General features: G+C 30.6%; 2 protein-coding genes across 5 annotated transcripts in view; one reads left to right on the top strand and one right to left on the bottom strand.

The window, feature by feature from the left end:
* Positions 1-726: 726 nt before the first annotated feature.
* LOC108754222 (U1 small nuclear ribonucleoprotein A) lies at positions 727-1,760 on the bottom strand. Its single transcript, XM_018496374.1, has 2 exons — positions 1,496-1,760; positions 727-1,259 (listed from the first exon to the last, which is right to left on the bottom strand). The coding sequence occupies exons 1-2, from the start codon at positions 1,730-1,732 to the stop codon at positions 801-803; spliced, it is 696 nt and encodes a 231-aa protein (XP_018351876.1). The 5' UTR covers positions 1,733-1,760; the 3' UTR covers positions 727-800.
* Positions 1,761-4,498: 2,738 nt separating this feature from the next.
* Positions 4,499-20,346, top strand: part of LOC108754229 (transcriptional activator protein Pur-beta) — a 34,413-nt gene continuing 18,565 nt past the window's right edge. For 3 of the 4 annotated variants that reach the window (XM_018496399.1, XM_018496398.1, XM_018496396.1), the window contains exons 1-2: positions 4,499-5,221; positions 8,862-8,912. In XM_018496399.1, the coding sequence (XP_018351901.1) occupies positions 5,185-5,221; positions 8,862-8,912 (88 nt within the window). In that variant the 5' untranslated portion in view covers positions 4,499-5,184. The remainder of the gene's footprint in view (positions 5,222-8,861; positions 8,913-20,346) is intronic. The other variant, XM_018496397.1, reaches the window with a different exon arrangement.

Here is a 20,346-nt window from a genome sequence, read left to right as displayed (position 1 = left end):
TATTTATCTCACATTAATAAAAATATGACAAGGCGAATTACACTTGTAATACAACCTGCCCCATTATATATGAAATAGATCGTTACAAGTATTACCTGATATTTTTATTAATGTCAGATAAATAAATTAAAATTTTATACTTCAAAAATATGTGTAATATAATGTACTGTAATGTAATATAGAGGTATAGTTTTTGATAGATCTCGTTGCACTATTTATTCGGAAATATGGAACTTGCTTCCTTTATAAACTTACGTAGTATATTATGTATTTTTAAATAATAAAATAAATATTCTTACAAAGTTTTTTAAAATTTATGAAACTGAATTATTAGAAAATATATTTCAGTATAATGTAACAAATCAATTTAAGTCAATATAAACAGGAAATTAGAAGGAAAAAATAACACATTGTATTTTATTATAGCAAATTACTCTTTCACATTACTTATTTTTGCAAAAGGTATTCAAATGGAATATAAACTTTTTCTAATAAGTTGTATATATACTTTTTACATATACTTTTAAACTGAAATATATTATTTACATGGCATAACTTGTCACGCGGATTGTATATAAAAATATGAATCATTTGAGAAATATTACGTTTATTGAATCCCATTGTAAAGTAACGTTGGATATTAAATAAAAGATTTTAAATTGCGCAAAGTTATGAATGAAATAATGGAAACCAATTTAAATACCAAGAAATACATTTTTCTTTATACAAATGCAATTCAACTTATGTCTTACTTCTATTTTATTATATATATAGTATGGATAATACAAAATATTATAAAGCTATTTCTTTGCAAATGATATTTTCATTGCATGGGAAGGTGTAATTTTGAAACCTTGAAGAGCATCTTTTGCCGCACCAGACTGAACTTCATTTTCAAATTCAACAAATGCGATATCATGCCGATTAGGTACTAACCGTACTTCTTTGAAACCCGGAAATTGATTAAACAACATTGATAACATCATTTCACTTGTCTCGTCGGGTAGATTTGTTAAGAACAATATTTGATTAGGTGGCTGTTCAGGAACAGCGGCATTGACAAGTCCTGAATGTTGAGGTATACTAGCATGATAACCAATTTGTTGTGAATGTTTTGCTTGCTCTTTTGCACGTTTCTTGGCACGTTTGGCTTCCTCGTCTGCTACTGGAATAACTCGCTTTGGTTTCTTTGGACGTTCTGCAAAGGTGCCTTTCATTTTAGCTATTATATCGCTATCAGTTTTAGCATATTGTATTCTCTACAAAAAAAACAAAGCATTTGAAAGAGATTATTTTTATATCTTTATACACATATATGTAATACAAATATATTTATATAAATTTATAATATACAAATAATGCACGCGCGCGCACGTACACACGCACGCACGCACGCACGCACATCACACACACACATACACACATGCGTACACACATGTGTACACATTAGAATATTCTTAATATAAATATAAAAAAATATAACGTAAGTTCTTACCATTGGTTTGTCATAGAATGGGAAACCTTGCATTGATCTTAAGGCATTTGTAGCACTTGCTATTTCTTTGAAAATAACAAATGCCTGTCCACGCATCTTTAATGTTTTTAAAGCTACGATATCCAAAATTTGACCAAATTGAGAGAAAATAGCATACAATGATTTCTTTAATTCTTCCTTCTTAATCTTTTCATTTAAATTATTAATGTAAATTGTATTATTTGGACGAATATCCATTTTGACCAAAAGTCGATATTAAATAGTTTATCTTCTGTAAATAAAAAAAATATATAAGATAAACATTAAACTTAAACATTAAAAACAATTAAATATGTACATATATATCCATAGTATCGCAATATATATGTATATACATGTATACATTATGTATATAGACAGTTACATATATATACAAGAATTATATATATATAGATGTAATGTATTATACATATGTGTGTGTGTGTGTGTGTGTGTGTGTTTATATAGATGCAAGATTAATATATATGTATTGTAAAAGCAATTTAATAAAATATATATCTATATATGTATGTATATTTCAAAGTGTTATTCCAATAATATATTGCTAATATGACATAGTAAATATATGTAAAAAGAATCTTACGTATTTAAATAATTTTATTTTTTAAAAAAGTTTAAACACAAGATTAAAACTCGATCTATTTCACTTAATATTGTTTAAAAAATTTAAACAAATCGATATATATTTACTAGGTTATATTACATTAGAGGTTATAAGCGTCTATACCGCAATATAAGAACCATCACAAGGAACGCAGTAAACAGTGTTACCAACTCTAGTGTGCCGGCCTCTACTAAAAACTTCATTAGATTTTACCCCAGGGTATCAATAATGAAACTTTATCCCTAGAATGGAAAGTGTAAAGTGAAAACTTTTATTATTGAAATTAATGGAGAAATTTTTCACTTTTTATCTTAGAGATAAAGTTTCATTGAAACCCAGGGCAACATGCATGCAGCGTAACTTGCGTTAGCCAATCAAATTGTCTCAACAGAATAAGGCGTAGTAGTTGATATAATTTGACATAATTTGATTGGTTGACGCAAGTTACGCTTATGCAAGTTACGCTGCATGTGAAAACAGTCTTAGGGCCTGCGCACAATATAATAAATATTAAGAACAGGAATAAATATTAAGATTACGACCTATCAGATACATCAGGATACTCGGTTTCTAATTGAAATTTTAATATTTATTCCTAGGTCGGTATTTATAGTCAATTCTTAAATTCAAGATGTTACTTTGAGGTGTTACTATCAATCAGAGAGCTGCATTAACGTCTTAAGACGTTACTTAAAACTTGCGGCACAATGCTTGTTTTCCTGCCAGATTATTAGCTGGATTAGAATCTTGCCACCGTATTTGCTGTCAATGCCAGTTTCGCAGCCGGTGGCAAGATTCTAATCCAGCTAGCAATCCATCAGGAAAACAAGCATTGTGCACCGCAAGGCTTTACGATCATCATTGTGCTTAGGCTCTTTCCCGAAAATGTGAAGTAAGGGTAACCAATCACAATCCTTTCGGCTTTGCATTTGTCCTGTAATTGGTTGCACTAACTTGAAATTTTATTAGATATTACTAGGGTTCGTTGAGAATTATCATTTGGGTACATTTAGATGTTCTTTTATCCTTGTTTAACATTCGCGAACAAAGATTAAACGATCTGGGTGCATCCGGACGACGATTCTGAACCCTGTTACTTTGAGCATCTATTATAGAACAAAGATTGCGTTCAGCGGATTTAACAGTTGAATGAACCCTCTGTTATTAATATATTTTTTTAAATCATCCAATCAGCATTTTAGATCTGGGTAGCGATCATGTAACTTTTTTGCTACAGCGGAAACATAAAAAGTGAAAAATTTTATGCATGTATGTATGAACATATACACATATACATATAAAAAATTGTTCACTTTTCATGTCCTAAGGAAAAAATTACATGAGCTGCATTCAACAAAACATTTATTTTGCAACTGTTGGAAGTTATCTTCACGCTGATTGGGTTATACTTTTAGATCAAGAGGAATGGTCCTATCTCAGCAGAGAATCATAAAACGGTTGCAAAACTGTTGTGTTCTGCTGAACGCAGCCATTGATACCTTGATCTGATAGAAAATCTACTGAGTTGGCAACACTGGTAATAAATATAGGTGAGTATAGGTTCTTCTTTTTTGCTCAATAGATTTCTGAAAATATATAGATACATAATTTGCCTTTCCATCATGTACTTGGATGAAAGTTCTTAACAGAGAAGTTACTTATTCAAGAGAATTTCTGCGTGATTAGTTACAGCCAAATACGCAATCGTTCACTGAGCGCTCAGTGAACTCTAATCTGATTGGCATGTTCCGTTAAATCCTAAAATATAGACCAATAAGATGAAAGAGCAGTTATCGAATTCATTGTTCTGAATGCACCCATTATGGGTCAGTTCTTTTTAACTGAACTTTTGCACCAGTTCGTCTTTCTTCCTTTTCTCTTTAAGAGGAAAAAAGAAGAAGAAAGATGAAACTAGTGCAAAAGTTCAGTTAAAAAGAAATATTTCTACTATTCTATGGTCGAAACGTGGCCATCAAAATCTCGTTGTGCAATCATGCGATTTATATCGTTATTCAAGTACTCTAGAATTCGATTCGATTATAAGAAATAATATCGAAACTATTGGATTATCAGTAAACACCTTAAAAGCTATTATGGCGCATTTGCAAATACAGAAAAGATTAATGCTAATATACATTAAAAAAAAAAAGAAAAGGAAGAATACACAACTTGAACATACGCGTATGCAAAAATAGGCAAATTTACAGGGCTAAGCATATACGATATATACATATAAATGTAGGTACATATCTACATATGTATCATCTACGTAGGTACATATATACGTTATATACCTACGTGTGTTGTATAACATAATCTTGCACGTATTCAACATAGACGCGCGCGTACATACTCTTTTGGTTTGTCTTTTTCTCTCTCGCTCTCGCTTTTCTCACTCTCACTGACCGTGCACGAGGAGGGAGAAGGGATTGAAGAGAAGGTGGAGGAGCGAGAGCGAAAGACGAGCGACGAGCAGAGCAAGGGCAAGCCGGAAAGCAGCGCGAACGGTGCGGAAGAGTGGCAGTGCATGTCGGCGTAGAGCGAACGAGCGAGCGAGCGAGCGAACGAACTAGGCGAGAGCGTGTGCGGTGGTGTGTGGTGGTGGTTGGCGATTGGTGTGTGCCGTAGACAGACGGACGGACGGACGGTCGGTCGGTCGGTCGGTCGTTCGTTCGGTCGGTCGGTCGTTCGGTCGGTCGGTTGGCGGTCGGGTCGTGATTGTGTGGAAGGAAAAAAACCGAAGAGAAAGTGCAAAATTTGCAGTGCACTGTGCTGGCTACGGTGTGAAAGAAGAATAGTTCGGTTTTTGTGTGGGGTCTGAAGAGGGAGATTATCGTCATCGCGCCGTCATATCTAAGGGGGTCTCGCACGCGCCTACGCGTGTTAGTAGTATCGAGGGATTTCCCATTTTTTCCTCCGTATATATTTTATCTCTATTCTTTATCTCATTCTCTGATTGCCGGGGACCCATCGATTTCAAGACGTCAAAGGACGAAGGACGCGTGAAAATCTAACCAAAAGAAGGGAACGTGTTACGAGAAGAGCAATGTCCGATCGGGAGAGCCTGGACGATCAACCGCAAAGTAAGAAATAGTTCAGACGAAGCGTTTGTAACCGACGAGCCTTCTCTACATATATATCCCTCTTCTACTCTCCTTCCCTGCTGTTCTCGACCTCGCGGTCGGTTTTTTTTTTTTTTAATCATTCGCTCGCAGCGGTGAATGGATCAAAAAGGAGTAAATGCCGCTAACGCAACTTTTTTTTTCCCCTCCGTCATCCTTGCTACGCTTAGTGCTTCCCGGTGTTGTGGCGCGGCATGTTCGTGCGTGTGCACGTTAAACTCCAAGGGGAACGTATGAACGTTCATCTTGGAGTTCTTTGACAAATTCTCGCGCCTCCATTCCACTCGTCCGCGAGGAGATCCGATTGTGCTCCGATCATGGGAACGCGGTGTCCAATGAATCCCCCTACATCTGCGTGCATGTACAATCATTGTCTTTCGTATCTTCGCCGCCGGTTCTGTCAAGCGCCGCGCGAAAAGAAACGCTATTTTTCAACGGCATCCAGGATTCAAGATGGCCGGCTGCATGTCGGCCGAGAAGATAGCCCCTTTTACCCCGCTCTCTTACTCTGCGAGCCTCTCCCTACCTCCTCGCTCTCCGTGCACGACGCGCGCACGCACGCGCACACATCTGCACGCGCGAGACGGATATCTTTTTTCTTACGTATCGATATTTGCAACTTTCGATATATTCCTCTGCGTCGCAATGCCGGTCGGTTTTTCTTTCTTTCTTTCTTTTTTTTTTTTTTTGCAGTCGATAGCAGATTAAGCCCGAAATTCTCGTTCGATTGTACGCACATACATACACGCAGACACAAACAGACAGACGTATAAACGGTTCTGCACGATACACTAGGCCTGTTCTTTTTGCACCAGTTCATCTTTCTTCCTCTTCTTACCTCCTAGAGAGAAAAGAAAGAAAGATGAACTGGTGAAAAAGTTCGGTCAAAAAGAACGGGCCTACTGATAACGTCATTCCATCTTCGAAAGAGGATAGGTAAATATAATGCAGTTTCGATCCTACATCTACCTATCGGAGCAACACATGTATGTACGTGAGAATACGCATGCATTGCAACCGGCCGCTCGAATTAGCTGCAACTACGTAAACGCAAACGATTCTCTCTCTCTCTTTTTTTTCTTCCGCATTGCGTAACGATTTTGACCTCGAAACGAAGAGAGATCATTTAGTTACGATCCTACACTTCTCGTCTGTCAAAAATTCGAAACTTAATTGTCTTCTTGGAGTTTTTTCACTTCGATTTATTTGCTGCATGTGCGCGCATCTTTTATGCTCCTAACCTCTCTTTCCACCGCGAAACTGCTCCATATTGTCCATCCTTTCTCCATCTGATTTCGTTCTTCATTCAATTAAATTAGACTTGTATCTGTTTTCACCAATGTATATTAACTTTAACTCGGTTCAACTTACTCTTCTTTTTCTAATTTTTGGAACTAGAAAAAGATAAGAAATCAGTTGAACCGAGATTAAAATTGAACTACATTAATAGAAACAGACATTAGTGTTTCGGAGCTAGAAATATCTTGGCATAATTTCAACAATTTTATCAATTATTATTTAATAAATGTACTTAAACCATGTTTTTGTTAAGAAGAGGAAACAATAAATTTCAATGTTATTCGAATCATCAGTATATTAATTATAGAATAGGAAATATCTTATAGTAATGTATACCCTTAAAAGGTTATACTTTATTAAAGTATACCTGTGATATAACCTTTCTTAATTATATGATATAAATTATTATATGCTAAATATTAAGTTGAAAATATTAAATTAATTATTTACAATAATTATGATTGTTTATTTGTCTTACTATATTCTATATATTTTTATTAATAATTAGCCTTGTGAATATTTTGTTTTTATTAGTATTTTTAACATTTAAAGTATTTTCGGCTATATAATATAACGATGAAAGTCATCTTTTTTTTTTTAAATTATATTATGGAATAAATATTAGTAATTTGCCTTTTATATAATTCTATATTTATGACTTTAAATTTAATTTATGTTATTTATGCATAAATCTCATATTTCATAATGAAAATAATCTTATGTCTTTACATACTTTACATTTCATTGTGTGTACACTTTGAAAGCAGTCATTTTGTATTATCAATCTTTGTCTTTGTGTTGCAAATATAATTATACAGGATATATATTTACAAAGTTATTTTGAAACAGATCAATTTCAAAGAAATGTTGATATTAGTAACATTTATATAAATTCATGCATTTAACACGTATAAACTGTGTATTTCTATATTTATTTATATTTAATTTTTTTCTTTTTTTTTCCAGATCTTTTATGATAAATGGGATGTGTTAAAAAAGCAAGCTCAACGTCATATTATGTTTTATTCAATCTTTATCATTCATTAGACGTGAGACAAGAATAGAATAGTGCTGATAGTGTTCTCCAAATAGTGTTCCTCAAAGTAAGAGTCTGGCTAATCTTCTAGTTTGATTAAAAATGTATGTGTATGTGCACTTACACAACTATATAAGACGTTTCACATATTTGCTTTTCAATTTTTTCACATCATTATCTGATTAATTTTTCATCAAGCCAATAAAAAATAGGACAAGATTGGCCATACTCTTATTTCTTAGGGACACTGTTCCTCAAACACATTTGTAGAAAAATTTATTAGAAAACTTCAAAAAAAATTCTAAAATTGGAAATCGTAAAAACATTGATTGATAAAGCACATGAAATGCGACTAAATTCTTTTCTTTTAAGATCTTATTGATTTGATTTTTTTGTAATTTGTAAAGAACTGCATAGTTATATATTTTATTAACACATTTCTTTTCAGAATTGATCTTTTTACTAAAATAGTGACTTTACAAACACATCACACATTGTACCCTGCAAAAGTAATAGAGCAGTAAGCTTTAAGCCTTTAGGAGCCTAATTGATCAATCATAATCGATTATTCTTCTTACACTCTTACTTTCGACTGTTATTGATCAATTTTTTAAGACTTACTACTCTATTGCGGACTTACAAAAAAGTAATTGACGGTTACATGTATGTATATGTGTATAAAATATATATGTACATTAATAGCACTCTGGTTTTCATAATGTAACAATTAAGATTGCTAGTTAACCATTATACTATTATACATTGTTAAATCTATAGTGTCAAATTTGATCTAATTAGTCCCCACTGTTCCTACTCAATATGTCGTTATTTTATGCTAAAACAACGGTTAAATTTGATATAGTCAGTTTGACGCTATATAATGTGAAATTGGCACTATATAATTTCAAATTTAATTGTTTTTTTAATATAAAATAATGATATGAGTAGGAGCAATGACGACTTTAAATTTAATACCATAGGTTTAACAGTGTATACATTATTATAATAAAAATATTTTAATTAGCACAAACAAGTAATTAATAAACTCGAATTGTCATAAACGAAAAAAAAGAATTTTTATCTTTTATTTTTTTGCACAATATAATTTTTATTTATAATACTTATTTGATGAAAAATGTAATTTTGTTAATAGTAGTTAAATTTTTTTTTAATTCTCTTATGAATTTTCATTAATTGTTAGTCTAAATTTATTTAAAAAATTTCTATTTCTTATTTATTAATTAATCACGTTATTTGTTTTACTAGAATATGGGAATCCAGGTGGATTGGATGCTGGAGGTGCTGACTTTGATTCCGGTAAGTACTCCATTGTACATAGTAATCGAAATGGTAAACATAAATCTTGAAGCAGACGTATAATATCCAGTGAAGATTAAGTCACTCTATATCTAATACAAATAGATTTAATTATACTAGTTTATATATGAACGATTATTAAATTAAGTATATTATTAGTTATTTGTTCAACAATATTGATTAACATCATTGATCGACAATATTTTAAAAAGTCGAGAATTTTTAAATGTTATGTGCAGGGTAACTCATTTTAATTTATTCCTTTAAATATCTCAAATATCTAAAGTCTTAAAAGGAAACTTTTTAAACGAAAGATCTGAAGTGAGACCAGCAATAAGATTAATTTTCGAAAAAAAATTTGTTAGTAACTCTTACGTTATTATCTTTTTTTTTTAAACAGAATTATATGATTTTTTTTATATAATATAATTCCTTTAGTTATATTCTTATAAAAGTATTGAACTAGAATTATCGGCGCGGAAAAATCAAATAATCTAGAGAGAAATCATGTAATTCATGCGAGATATTTTTTTTTAATTTCATGTCAAAATAAACTATAAAGTGTCTTCTTCTAAACTATTGATTTTCTTGCAACTTTACGTAAATTTTATATGCAGAATAATTAGACGAACATATTGTATAAAGAATTAAATCGCACATAATCCATTTTTTTAAATGGTGATGACCTTTATATGACCTTAAAAAATTGATTTTTTTGAAAATTAGTTTTATTATATTGTCTCTAACTTTTGTCTGAAATATTTTTTTTCTAAAATGTAAAATAAATAAAATTTTGAGGGATGATCATTTAAAATCGGATATCCTATATATAGAAAATTTATCGAAATTATATCGATTATAATCCCTGTTTCTTGTCTTATTTCTGAATAAAATCTAAATAATATAAGTACCATGATTCGATAATTTTGATCATCGCATCCACTTCTCCAGAAGTAATTTAATAGAAACGAGGGAAATGCCAATTCCCTCTTGGAATAAATGTTTATAGATATTCTTGGAACGAAATTGAAATATAAAGTAGAGTGTAGCGGCCAGAAACGAGACACAACGCGTGCGGCAGTAAGCCGGCACTAGAGCGCAGTCAGCTGGTCGTGACGTCATATCGTCGATAGGTACGAGCGACAGTAGTGGGAGAGGTTTCCTCGTCTCGCTATTGCCACGCGCGCGCGTTGTGATTTAAAACGCATAGTCACGTGGCAATGTATCGCTCGTATAGCTAATTGCCATCCCATGGGTACGGAAAACGGAATTGGAAATCGGAATCGAAATCATGGGGACAATCAATCAACATCTATTCCGATTTTAAGTAGCCTGGCTCCCCATGGAACATATTTTTCAGAAATGGAATGATATTTTAACCTTACAATAAAAATGGTATGTTATTTTGTCTATAAATATTTTGTATTTAATTTGTTATGAAAATGATAATTAAATAGCTAAGTAGTCCACAGTTACCTCGGCAAAGAGAGTGTTGAAGAAGATACCTACTGAAAGCTTTCGATATTTATAAAATAATGAAAAGAAGAGAAAAAATCAGGATCAATATTTGGGTATGATATTTAATATAGAACGAAGGTGCGCTTGCAGAGAGCAAGTGATAATCTAATAAGAGAAATGCAACGTGTTGACATGGAAAAATACATTGAATATCTTCGCATGGACATATTAACATTTCATGAATGAAAAATTATTTCTAAACAAAATAGATATACTATTTTCATTATAAGGTTGGAATGTCATTCCGTTTCTGAAAAATATGCTTGATGGAAAAATAGGCTATCTAAAATCGGAACGGAACGATGCTGATTGGTTCCTCCATCATTTCACCTTTCCGATTCCATATTCATGGATGGCACACTAAACCAATATTCAACATTGGCTCGCATTTGATTCGTTGCTATCATAATGCGTGCATTGGCATAACAGTGGGTTCCATGAAAAATCGGCGCGTCATTCGGCACGATTTCGAATGTTTACGATTATGCACATCGCTTTCTTGCTACTATTTTCGTCATCATCTTTGTCGTCGTCGATGATGACAATTATTTTACGACTGTTTCGTTGCTGGAATGTACAACAACGGCATGTGTAAACGGTTGTTCTTTCGTTTGAAACGCAATGTGTCATTACATATTGACTATAATGGCTCGGTATCGTCGGCGTTTTATTCTCATCGTCTGGCCGTACCGATCACAGTGCACCGCGTTTCCGCGAATACTTTTACGCGATCTTTCTTCGTGTAGCGTACCGGTTCTGTGGATACAAATGAGCCCGGAAATAGCTATCAATTTAACTGAGTATATGAGAACGTGTCTTGTAGAATTTTAAATGTCATCATATTTTGATGAGTTTCTTAGATTTGAACGTTACATTTGTGCGAAAGTGATTTCTATATTTTTTATTCTGCAGTCATAACTTATAAAATGCAATTATTGGCGTTCATCGTATGATGTGGTATTTTTAAGTTTGTTTTTTATTACAGCTTATAAAATATTCAAGTCAATAGAAAAAGAGAAAAATTTTTTTTTAATAATACACGAAGCAAGAAAAATAAGATATCACGATTATTCTACAAGATAACATAAAGCAATTTTATATAATGCTTAGAATATACTTTCAAAATCTAATTGCAACATCAAAAATGAATTCATTAAAATTTATATAAGCCAATTTTTTTATTGTAAAATATAAATTATTACGTAATACGATTAGCCAATCCTAATGTTGTTATTGGTGTCATTGCTAGTTTGAATAATCCACGAATTAATGTGTGATCATGTTTATTAACTACGCATAAAAAAGGTATCAAAAAGTAGTAATGTGTATAATAGATATGTAGAAGAGAGAGAGAGAGAGAGAGGGGGGGGGTGGGGGGGATATATGAATGAATAATTTACTCTTTATTCAGTTATTTCAAATACATTTTTTACAAATGACCTTAAACCTCTCTCTAAGTAATATTAAATATTATATATTCTCTTAACATTCGCACTTAAACGGCTCAAATCTCACACTGTTTTAATTTACACTATATTAAGGCGTTATATTTTTATTTCTTCATAAAACGTACTCTTTTGCGCATTTCTTGTTCTGCGAGATTTTATTGCAATATTTCTGGTTTATCGTGTTTGTCTTTCACTTTTATTTCCCCACAATTTTTAAGTTATTTCTTAATTGCTCCAGCAACATATCTTTTAGCAACATGTTTTTAGAAACATATTTTTTAAAAATACACACGTTATAATACAGCTTCTATAAAATTTCTTTATAAGTAAACTGCAATGCTTACAGCATATGTTCCACTTTGGTATATCCGTTACATTGCAATATGACTCTTAGTTCGGCTTCTGCGATTTGCTCAGCTGTATTTCTCCTATATCAATCAACTGCAGCATCATAGTACTCAAAGTAGAGTGCTATGATTATCTTATGTATATATACATTTAGTATATATAAGCCGATATAAAATTACCTATTCTATTTTTAAAAAAACTTGTTTTCCTTATTATTTTTAGCATGTAATCACAGTGATTTTCAAACCGAGGTTTATCATCAATAATTATTTCTAGATACTTCATTATTTCTATCTGTTTTATTTCATAGTTCCATCTAAACATTTTAATATAATATTATCACATAGCTCTTTTCTTATACTTCTGACTATCATATATAAGGTAACTCCAGCAAATACGTCGCAGAAGTCAGAAAAAATAGAAAGAGTGGGGGTAATTTTCCCACAACTACTCTGTTACGTGCCTTTATGTTATATTAGTATTGTGTTATGATTTCAGCTCCTTATTGTTAATATTAATTAAATTATTGTGAGTTGAATCGATTTGTCACTGTGTTAAGTAGCGCTATCATAAATTATAATTATCTACATAAAATGATTACTGTAAGATGTGCAAAAGACTTAGTGGTTATTTCGTGATACACGAGTGTAAAGGAATAGTAAAGTATGTTATATAACAAAATACAAGTACTTTGCTCTTGTATTCTTTGTTTAATTTGTTGTCTTGTATATCCCATCTGTTTGGGATATATGGCATTTTTAGCGAGCGAGATTTATGCCCAAAGCATACAAAGTGTGCAGATTGAATTCAGTGCACTAAATGCAATAGATGCATTACATGAAATATGTACCTCATATCATAACACTTATAATATATATATGTGGGAAAATTGTAATTATTATTTATTACTTTATATACATATTTATCATTTTCTTATTTTTTAATAAAACTTTATATACGCATTTTATTATTTATTAGTTTATATACATATATTTATCATTCTTATTCCTTAATAAAACTTTATATACACATTTTATAAGTTATTGTGTCATTTTACGTCTCATTTATATGCATTATTGTAAATTTTTCATGAACCTTACATATCTCCCCCCCTCCTCTCCTTATGAGTAGCCATACATCTCCCTATAAGATATATAGCAAAAATGCAAGGGTTTAAAATAGTTCATTTTTTAATACGAAATATATAATAAATATTTCGGATTTCTAATATTTTTTTCATAATAGTACAAAGTTTTTACAGACATAATTTGTTTACTTTAAACATAGTAAATAATACTTAATAAATTAAGTTTTTGATAGGTGCGGCATATATACCGGAGTTACCCTATACTTCATTTTTTCCTGCATTTAATTTTAATTTTATTTGCGTTCATCCATTCTTCTACTATACTAAATGTTATATTTATTTTGCTAACTTTTACTTTTCCAGTTATATATATTAGCGTATCATCTGCAAATATTTTTATATTATATTCTTTTACAATTTTTAATTATATCCATAATCTCTGTAAAGCTGGCACTCCATTATCAAAATTTTGATTTAATTAATATAGTTCTGAACTCTTCCTCAAAGAGTTCTAGAATTCCTGATAAGTTTAGGAAAGAATTCTGACGATTAAATACAAAATTTTTTATTTTATGGAATTTATAGACAGTCCATTTTTTTAACCATCTTTTTAACAACAGCGATTTTCTTTCTTTTCAAAAAATTTTTAATAACTTTAATTCTAATGTAGATTATCTTCTTTATAAGAAATAGACACTCCACTAACTTCATTACACATATTCTCGTCTGCAATAAGTTTAAATAACTTACGATATAAAAAAAAAATTTTAATACTAATCCATATTTGTGCCTTCTCTGTATATTATCGACGGAGGTATAAATTTAACATTAAACTGTTCTTCGAATCAAATATACACGCGATGTATTTTACTTTGCATTTTTTGCTAATTGTACCGAAATTTCGAAATAAGAATGAGAGCCATTTTTGAAGATATTTCAAATCTGTAAGCGAGTGCTGTTCCGAAATTGACAAATCCGATGAAATAAAAAAAATTATTATCTGTTGCATCCCTAATTTTAATCTATCAGAAAGTGTATATTCTGCAGTACATGATTTCTACTAGATTAAAATTCTCTCTTTTTTATTTCTTTGATTGTAAATAATTCCTAAAAAGGAATTTATACAGAATAAAATAAAGCTCTAGATACCAACGTAACGCAAAGGTCTTCCACCTTTGACCCAATAACCATATATCGTAAAAAAATAACTAATAACTGAGCGCTTATTAAAACTACAGTTACCAGGTCAAAAATGGTGATCGAATTAGCCAATAGATAAAAGGATTGCATTATTTTGTTGGTATATCTTTAGAGCTTTAGAATAAAAGACTCAGAAATGATCACTAATTTCAATGAAACTTGACGGGATTATAGAGTATATTCCCCTGAATATAATCGTATTCCTATTTGAGAATAGATTACGCGTTTCCGAGAGATATATTTCTATATTAAATTTAATAGCGTCAGTTCATTAGAGTTTGTACTCGAGTATTTGTAGTTGTGGAAACTCCAGTTTCATTGACAATCCGCTCTGTTTATCTATTTTGTATACATTTTGTCGAAATAATTCTAATTATGTTATCAAGTAGACTGTTACAATATTTTGTGTATAAAACGGTAGTTTATTCTGAAAAATATTGCATTAAAATTATAAAAAAGGCATCTTTGCCTTTTCTTATAATGCCATATTTTTCACAATAAACTATCGCTTGATATGAAATATTATAACTGGAATGAAACGAAACATCTCTATATAGTTATAGCAATCAATATTATTGCCACAATCATTCAAAATTTTTGTGTGATATCTCTGCAGTATTTTAGAGCGAAAAATTATCGTTTTTTGTTTAAGGAGGTACTCGCGCTACTTCCTAGTTAATGGACAGTTTAAATTCTGAAAATTGTATTAATTAAAAAAAAGTATAATTAAAAAAACAATTAAAATAATACAAAAACATTATTAACAATATTTAATTTACTAATGCCATTATACAATTATCAATTGTAAATTTTATGTGTTATTAAATATTTTAAATTGACACTCTAAATTTCTTGGAGTGACATTTTACTTTAAAAGAGTAAAAATATTGCTACTATTGAAAAAGTAAAAATGTGTACTCTTGAAACTTGAATAAGCAGACTTGAATGGCAGATTTAAACTTTTTTTTTAATGACTCTTTTGGAATGAAATTCACTTTAAAGGAAAGAAATCTTACTCTATATTTCTTGTGTGAATTTATATATTGTACATTCTGATTTTGTATATCGCGTGCCGAAATTTTTTTCGGATTTAAAACGCATTTATGAGTAGAATCAGGATATAATATCACTTATTAAATTGTACAAGCAGTTTTATAATTTTTTAATGCTAATAAGCATTTTTTACAAGAATATTAATCATCATATATATATATACATATATGTATATATATATATATATATATTATAGAACTCAAATGTTCAGGCTCGATCATGGGCCTACGCACATGGAGAATCACTGCACGTTTTGTTTATGTTGAATAGGCCACGCGCCAGCCAAAATGTTACTATCTCACTTTAGCAAGCACTTGATTCATTCGTGCGCGCAGCGGTTCTTCGTGCGCGACCCGTGATCGAGTCTGAACGTCCAGGGTTCTAATTATATATTAATGAAAATCTACAAACTGCAAATAATGCACGGCCCGTGATCGAGTCTGAACGTTCAGGGTTCTAATTATATGTTAATGAAAATCTACAAACTGCAAATAATTTATTGCGAAAAATATTATCTCAGCTAGGGTTTGAACCTGGAACTCTCTACTTTCTGGGACGGACGTCCTATATTAATTTGATTACCGAGGCTTTGGTAATATTTATCGCAATAACCAACAATTAAAAGAGAACGTTGTTTCAAAGAGACGTATTATAAACAATGATATAAACGAATTTAGACCGATGAGAATAAATCTAATTAAATGAGAGAAATCCTATTCGGCCGAAGCGCAAGTTCCAGGTTTACATTTTGATCTAGGGTACCTATTTTTTGTAATAAATTATTCGTAGTTTAGTTTTTAGATTTACATTAACATATAACGATTAATATTCTTTTATAAAATGATTATTACTATTGTATAAAAAAATTATTAAATTTTTTGTATGGTTTAATAAGTGATATTACTATTCTGATTCTGTTCATAAATGCATTTTAAGATCGAAAAAGATTTCGACGCGTGGTATGCGAAATCAGAATTATATAAAGTTATTTAAAGTTTTATTTTACAATAGCAAGTGGATTCAAATGAACTTTTATGAATATTTATTATAGTTTTATTAATATATATAAAAAATTTTATTCACAATGCTACAATCTTATCAAATTTTCAAATAAGTACTATTTTATGTAAGAAATACGATTTTACTTAAAATAAACAAAAGTATTTTACTTAAAGTAAACAAAAATTAAAAAACTTTTAAATACACATAGATACATATTTAATTACATATTTAACTTTAATAAATATCTATTTCGTTTAGAAAAATGTTTCATCGTATTTAATGATATATATTTAAAAAATATTATTTTTAAGATAAAAAACAAATACTATTATATCAATTATCAAGATTAACAAATGAAATAAATTATAAATGTTTATTGAATGTTATAAATTGAATTATTTATTGTTACTTTATTCATTGTTGGCAAATATTACGTTAATGGCTTATTTATACATTTTACATTGGTAAACAAATATTTTTTGACTAAATAAATACATTACAGTAAAACTAAATAAAAAACAATACAGTAAAATTAAATATTTTTACTTAAATAAATATTTATTACATTTAGAAAAATATTTTATTTTATTTAATTAATTATTTAAATACTTCTTTATTCAACAAAGATATCATTATGTTCGAAATTTAATATGAAGCATTTTTAAAAAAGAAAATTCTTCAAAATGAATAATTTCTTTGTTTTCGACTGTTTGTTTTAAAAATACACATTTCCTTGTAATAAATAATTTTTTTATTCTTAAGTAAATATTTTATTTTCTAAAATGCTACATATTTAATTTGGAAAATAATGAAAAATATTTTTCTTTATTCAAATAATTTATTAGATAAAATAAAAATGTTTATCTAATTAAAATAAATATTTATTTAAGTTAAAATAATTAAATTCAATGCAATGTATTTATCTAATATAAAATATATATTATAATTACAATTCTATAAATTATATGTACGTATAGAATTTTTATAAATTCCAAATTATATTTTATCTGATTTAATTTAAGCTGATATAACGTAATTTAATTATTGTTTAATATATATAATGCATTATATATTATTAGTAATACAATGATCTTAATCTTAATTTTAATATTTTATTGCACTACGCTATTTTTATTAGTGACTTGAAAATAATTAGCTACAAAATTTTACTTGTTCTTCCCCTTTTTATAAAATTTAGAATACTTTTAAAAACCGTTAAGTTATTGGAATTTTGCCATTAATTTCACCTAACGAAACGCAACGAATTAAGCAGATATGTGGATTATCATGAAACTATTTTAATATCGTTTAATAACATGTTCGGCAAACTATTAATTTCGTTTAAAGAGAATTGATTGATAAAAAAAAACTGAAAATATCGTTTATGTTTACAATACTAATACCATTTGAACACTAACAAAAAAATAATCATATTACACTTGGATAATTTTTTGGCCATTCGAATTTGCATTGGTCTTGAATTATTTCTAATAAATGCTCTCTTTCAATCGTTTATGATTTGACATGGACATTTGCATTGGTTCGTTTTGATTTATGCTGGAAGTGCCAGATGTTAGCAGGAAGTCAATATATACTGCAAAGGAAAGAAGGTTCCATAGGAGAAGAGGACATGGCACAACATGGTCGAGGAATCGGTGTTGGGATTCACGTTAAGGCAGGTCGGCGCGGAACGCCACGAGCCGCTCTTCAGGCGCAGAGATCAATGCATCCGCGATCGTCTCCGTTCGCAGTCGCCGCCGCCGCTGCCACCGCTGCCGCCACCGTCACCGCCGCCGCCTTCGTCGATGAACTCGTCACTTTCTGCGCGATCTTGGACAGATAAATCCACGATAAATCTTGGACATTTACGTGCGCGAATATAACTGCGAGAAACAATTTCGGAATTGGAAGTAGTAGTGGTTTTAATAAAGGAAACGTCCTGATACAGAAACCTCATATATGATAAACATGGATGCAAAGGATAATTATAAGGAAAAGAAAGATATGACTGAAGTCTATTAGTGGTTCAAAACGACTATGATGACAATGTTGAAAATGACGATAACAATGACGCCATGTCGTGTTTGCAAGATGGTGATGCGTGCGATGCTCGCGCCCTGTGCAAACGTGCAATGAAATACAACGCAATGTCAATGCAAGTCGGCGGGCGAGAAGTGAAGTGGGCGTTTCTGCATAAACACCGTGCCAATCGTTTGTTGCCAAAATTCCTTATTGTCACTACGAAAAAGAGAGTAATAAGAAGTGCGATTTCACGGATGATCATCCTCAAATGTGTTCAAGAGAATCGCTTGACTTGCAAATTTTGATTTAAGAAAGGTTCTTATAAGAATTCTTGATCGTGCTGATACCTGATAGAATTGAAACGAATGAGAGATTGGACGATTCATATTGAAGAATCGTTTATTGAATAGTGTAAAAATTTTACTTGTACTTCTTGAAATTACAAGTCAATGCATATAGTTGGTATATTAAGCCGATTCTTGGGAAAAGAGCGCAAAGAAATGAAGTGAAAGAGAAAAAGAAAATATTCTCGATATTTAATCGTTTTTCTTTGCAGATCAAAAAAGATTTAAATATCGGTCAAAAGATATTAACTGAATAGATATTTTCTTAAAGCAATTTTGTTTATTGTTGATTGAGAAACACTCTGCAATTGTATTTTATTCATTATTTGGATTTCTGCTGAAAACTGTTCTCATGAATGATCGCGAGTGATGGCGTCTTTCACGTTCCTGAAATTGTTCTTTGCAGTCGAGAGCGTCAATGAAAAACAGCGAATTTCTAAAAGTAATAAATGGTAATTTAACAGGATCAAGAATTGTGAGCGGAATCTGGAAGAGAGAAACAGATACGAAGCGAAAGTGAAAGACAAAAAAAAAGAGCTTAAGAGCATTAAAAAAAAAGATTGTAAGATGATGCGTGAACACGCTTCATTTACTATTCGATTTAATTATTGCACCGCATAGAATTAGCATTACTTGACATCAAGCACTCAATGATATCGGCAAAATATCTTCTTTGCCATTTTTCGTATCGTTTTCGAAAAAAAAGCAGGAAGTTGAAAAAACGAATATGATATAATAAAAAGCTAAAGTTGTATTCACACATCGTAATGTAACATTCTATGAACTTATCCAAAATAAAGAATAATGTGGATATGTGTATGTGCATGTAAATATTTACGATAGAAGATAAAAGAAATAAATGTGAAGTTTACACTAATCGCATTAAAGTCATGAGTGAACAAAAAGATGCTAATAGCAGGTAAAAAAGGGAAATTAACACGAATTAATGTGACACAGTAGTCATGCTGAACTACCGATGAAAATCTAGCCGTAAGGCATCTTATACGCGAGAAGGTGTGTATCAAGAAGGAGGATAGACTGGATGTGATGCAATATAGAGACTGCTTTAAGAAATGGATCAAAATGGTGAAAGTGTATATTTGTACTACATTTTCACACACATTCTCCGCAAATATGCGAAGATGAGCAAGAATTGATAAATGAACTATAGAAAAAGAATATAACTGCTGAAGGAGATCGAGAATTAGAAGATATTCTCTTGTCTGATAATACATTTGTTCGATCGATTCATCTTTCATTAGGAGACTAATGAAGAGATTTATTAGCGAATTTATTATTATAATAATAGAATGAGGATTTAATTAATAAGAAAAAAATTTGAGAAAAACCTGCATGATGTCCGAATTATTCAAAGCAGAAGAATAATATTTTTTTTTTTGGCCGAGAGTTAC

Source organism: Trachymyrmex septentrionalis, unplaced genomic scaffold (genome assembly GCF_001594115.1).
Source record: "Trachymyrmex septentrionalis isolate Tsep2-gDNA-1 unplaced genomic scaffold, Tsep1.0 scaffold78, whole genome shotgun sequence".
Taxonomy (NCBI): Eukaryota; Metazoa; Arthropoda; class Insecta; order Hymenoptera; family Formicidae; genus Trachymyrmex; species Trachymyrmex septentrionalis.
The sequence above is the reverse complement of the archived record's forward strand: the minus strand, read 5'-3'. Positions and strand labels throughout refer to the sequence as shown.

Bases quoted from the DNA above. Each gene is read 5' to 3' on its own strand.
- LOC108754222 (XM_018496374.1), bottom strand. From the start codon at position 1,732: ATGGATATTCGTCCAAATAATACAATTTACATTAATAATTTAAATGAA. The intron at 1,260-1,495 runs GTAAGAACTTAC...TTTTTTTTGTAG, and splicing joins CATTCTATGACAAACCAATG to AGAATACAATATGCTAAAAC.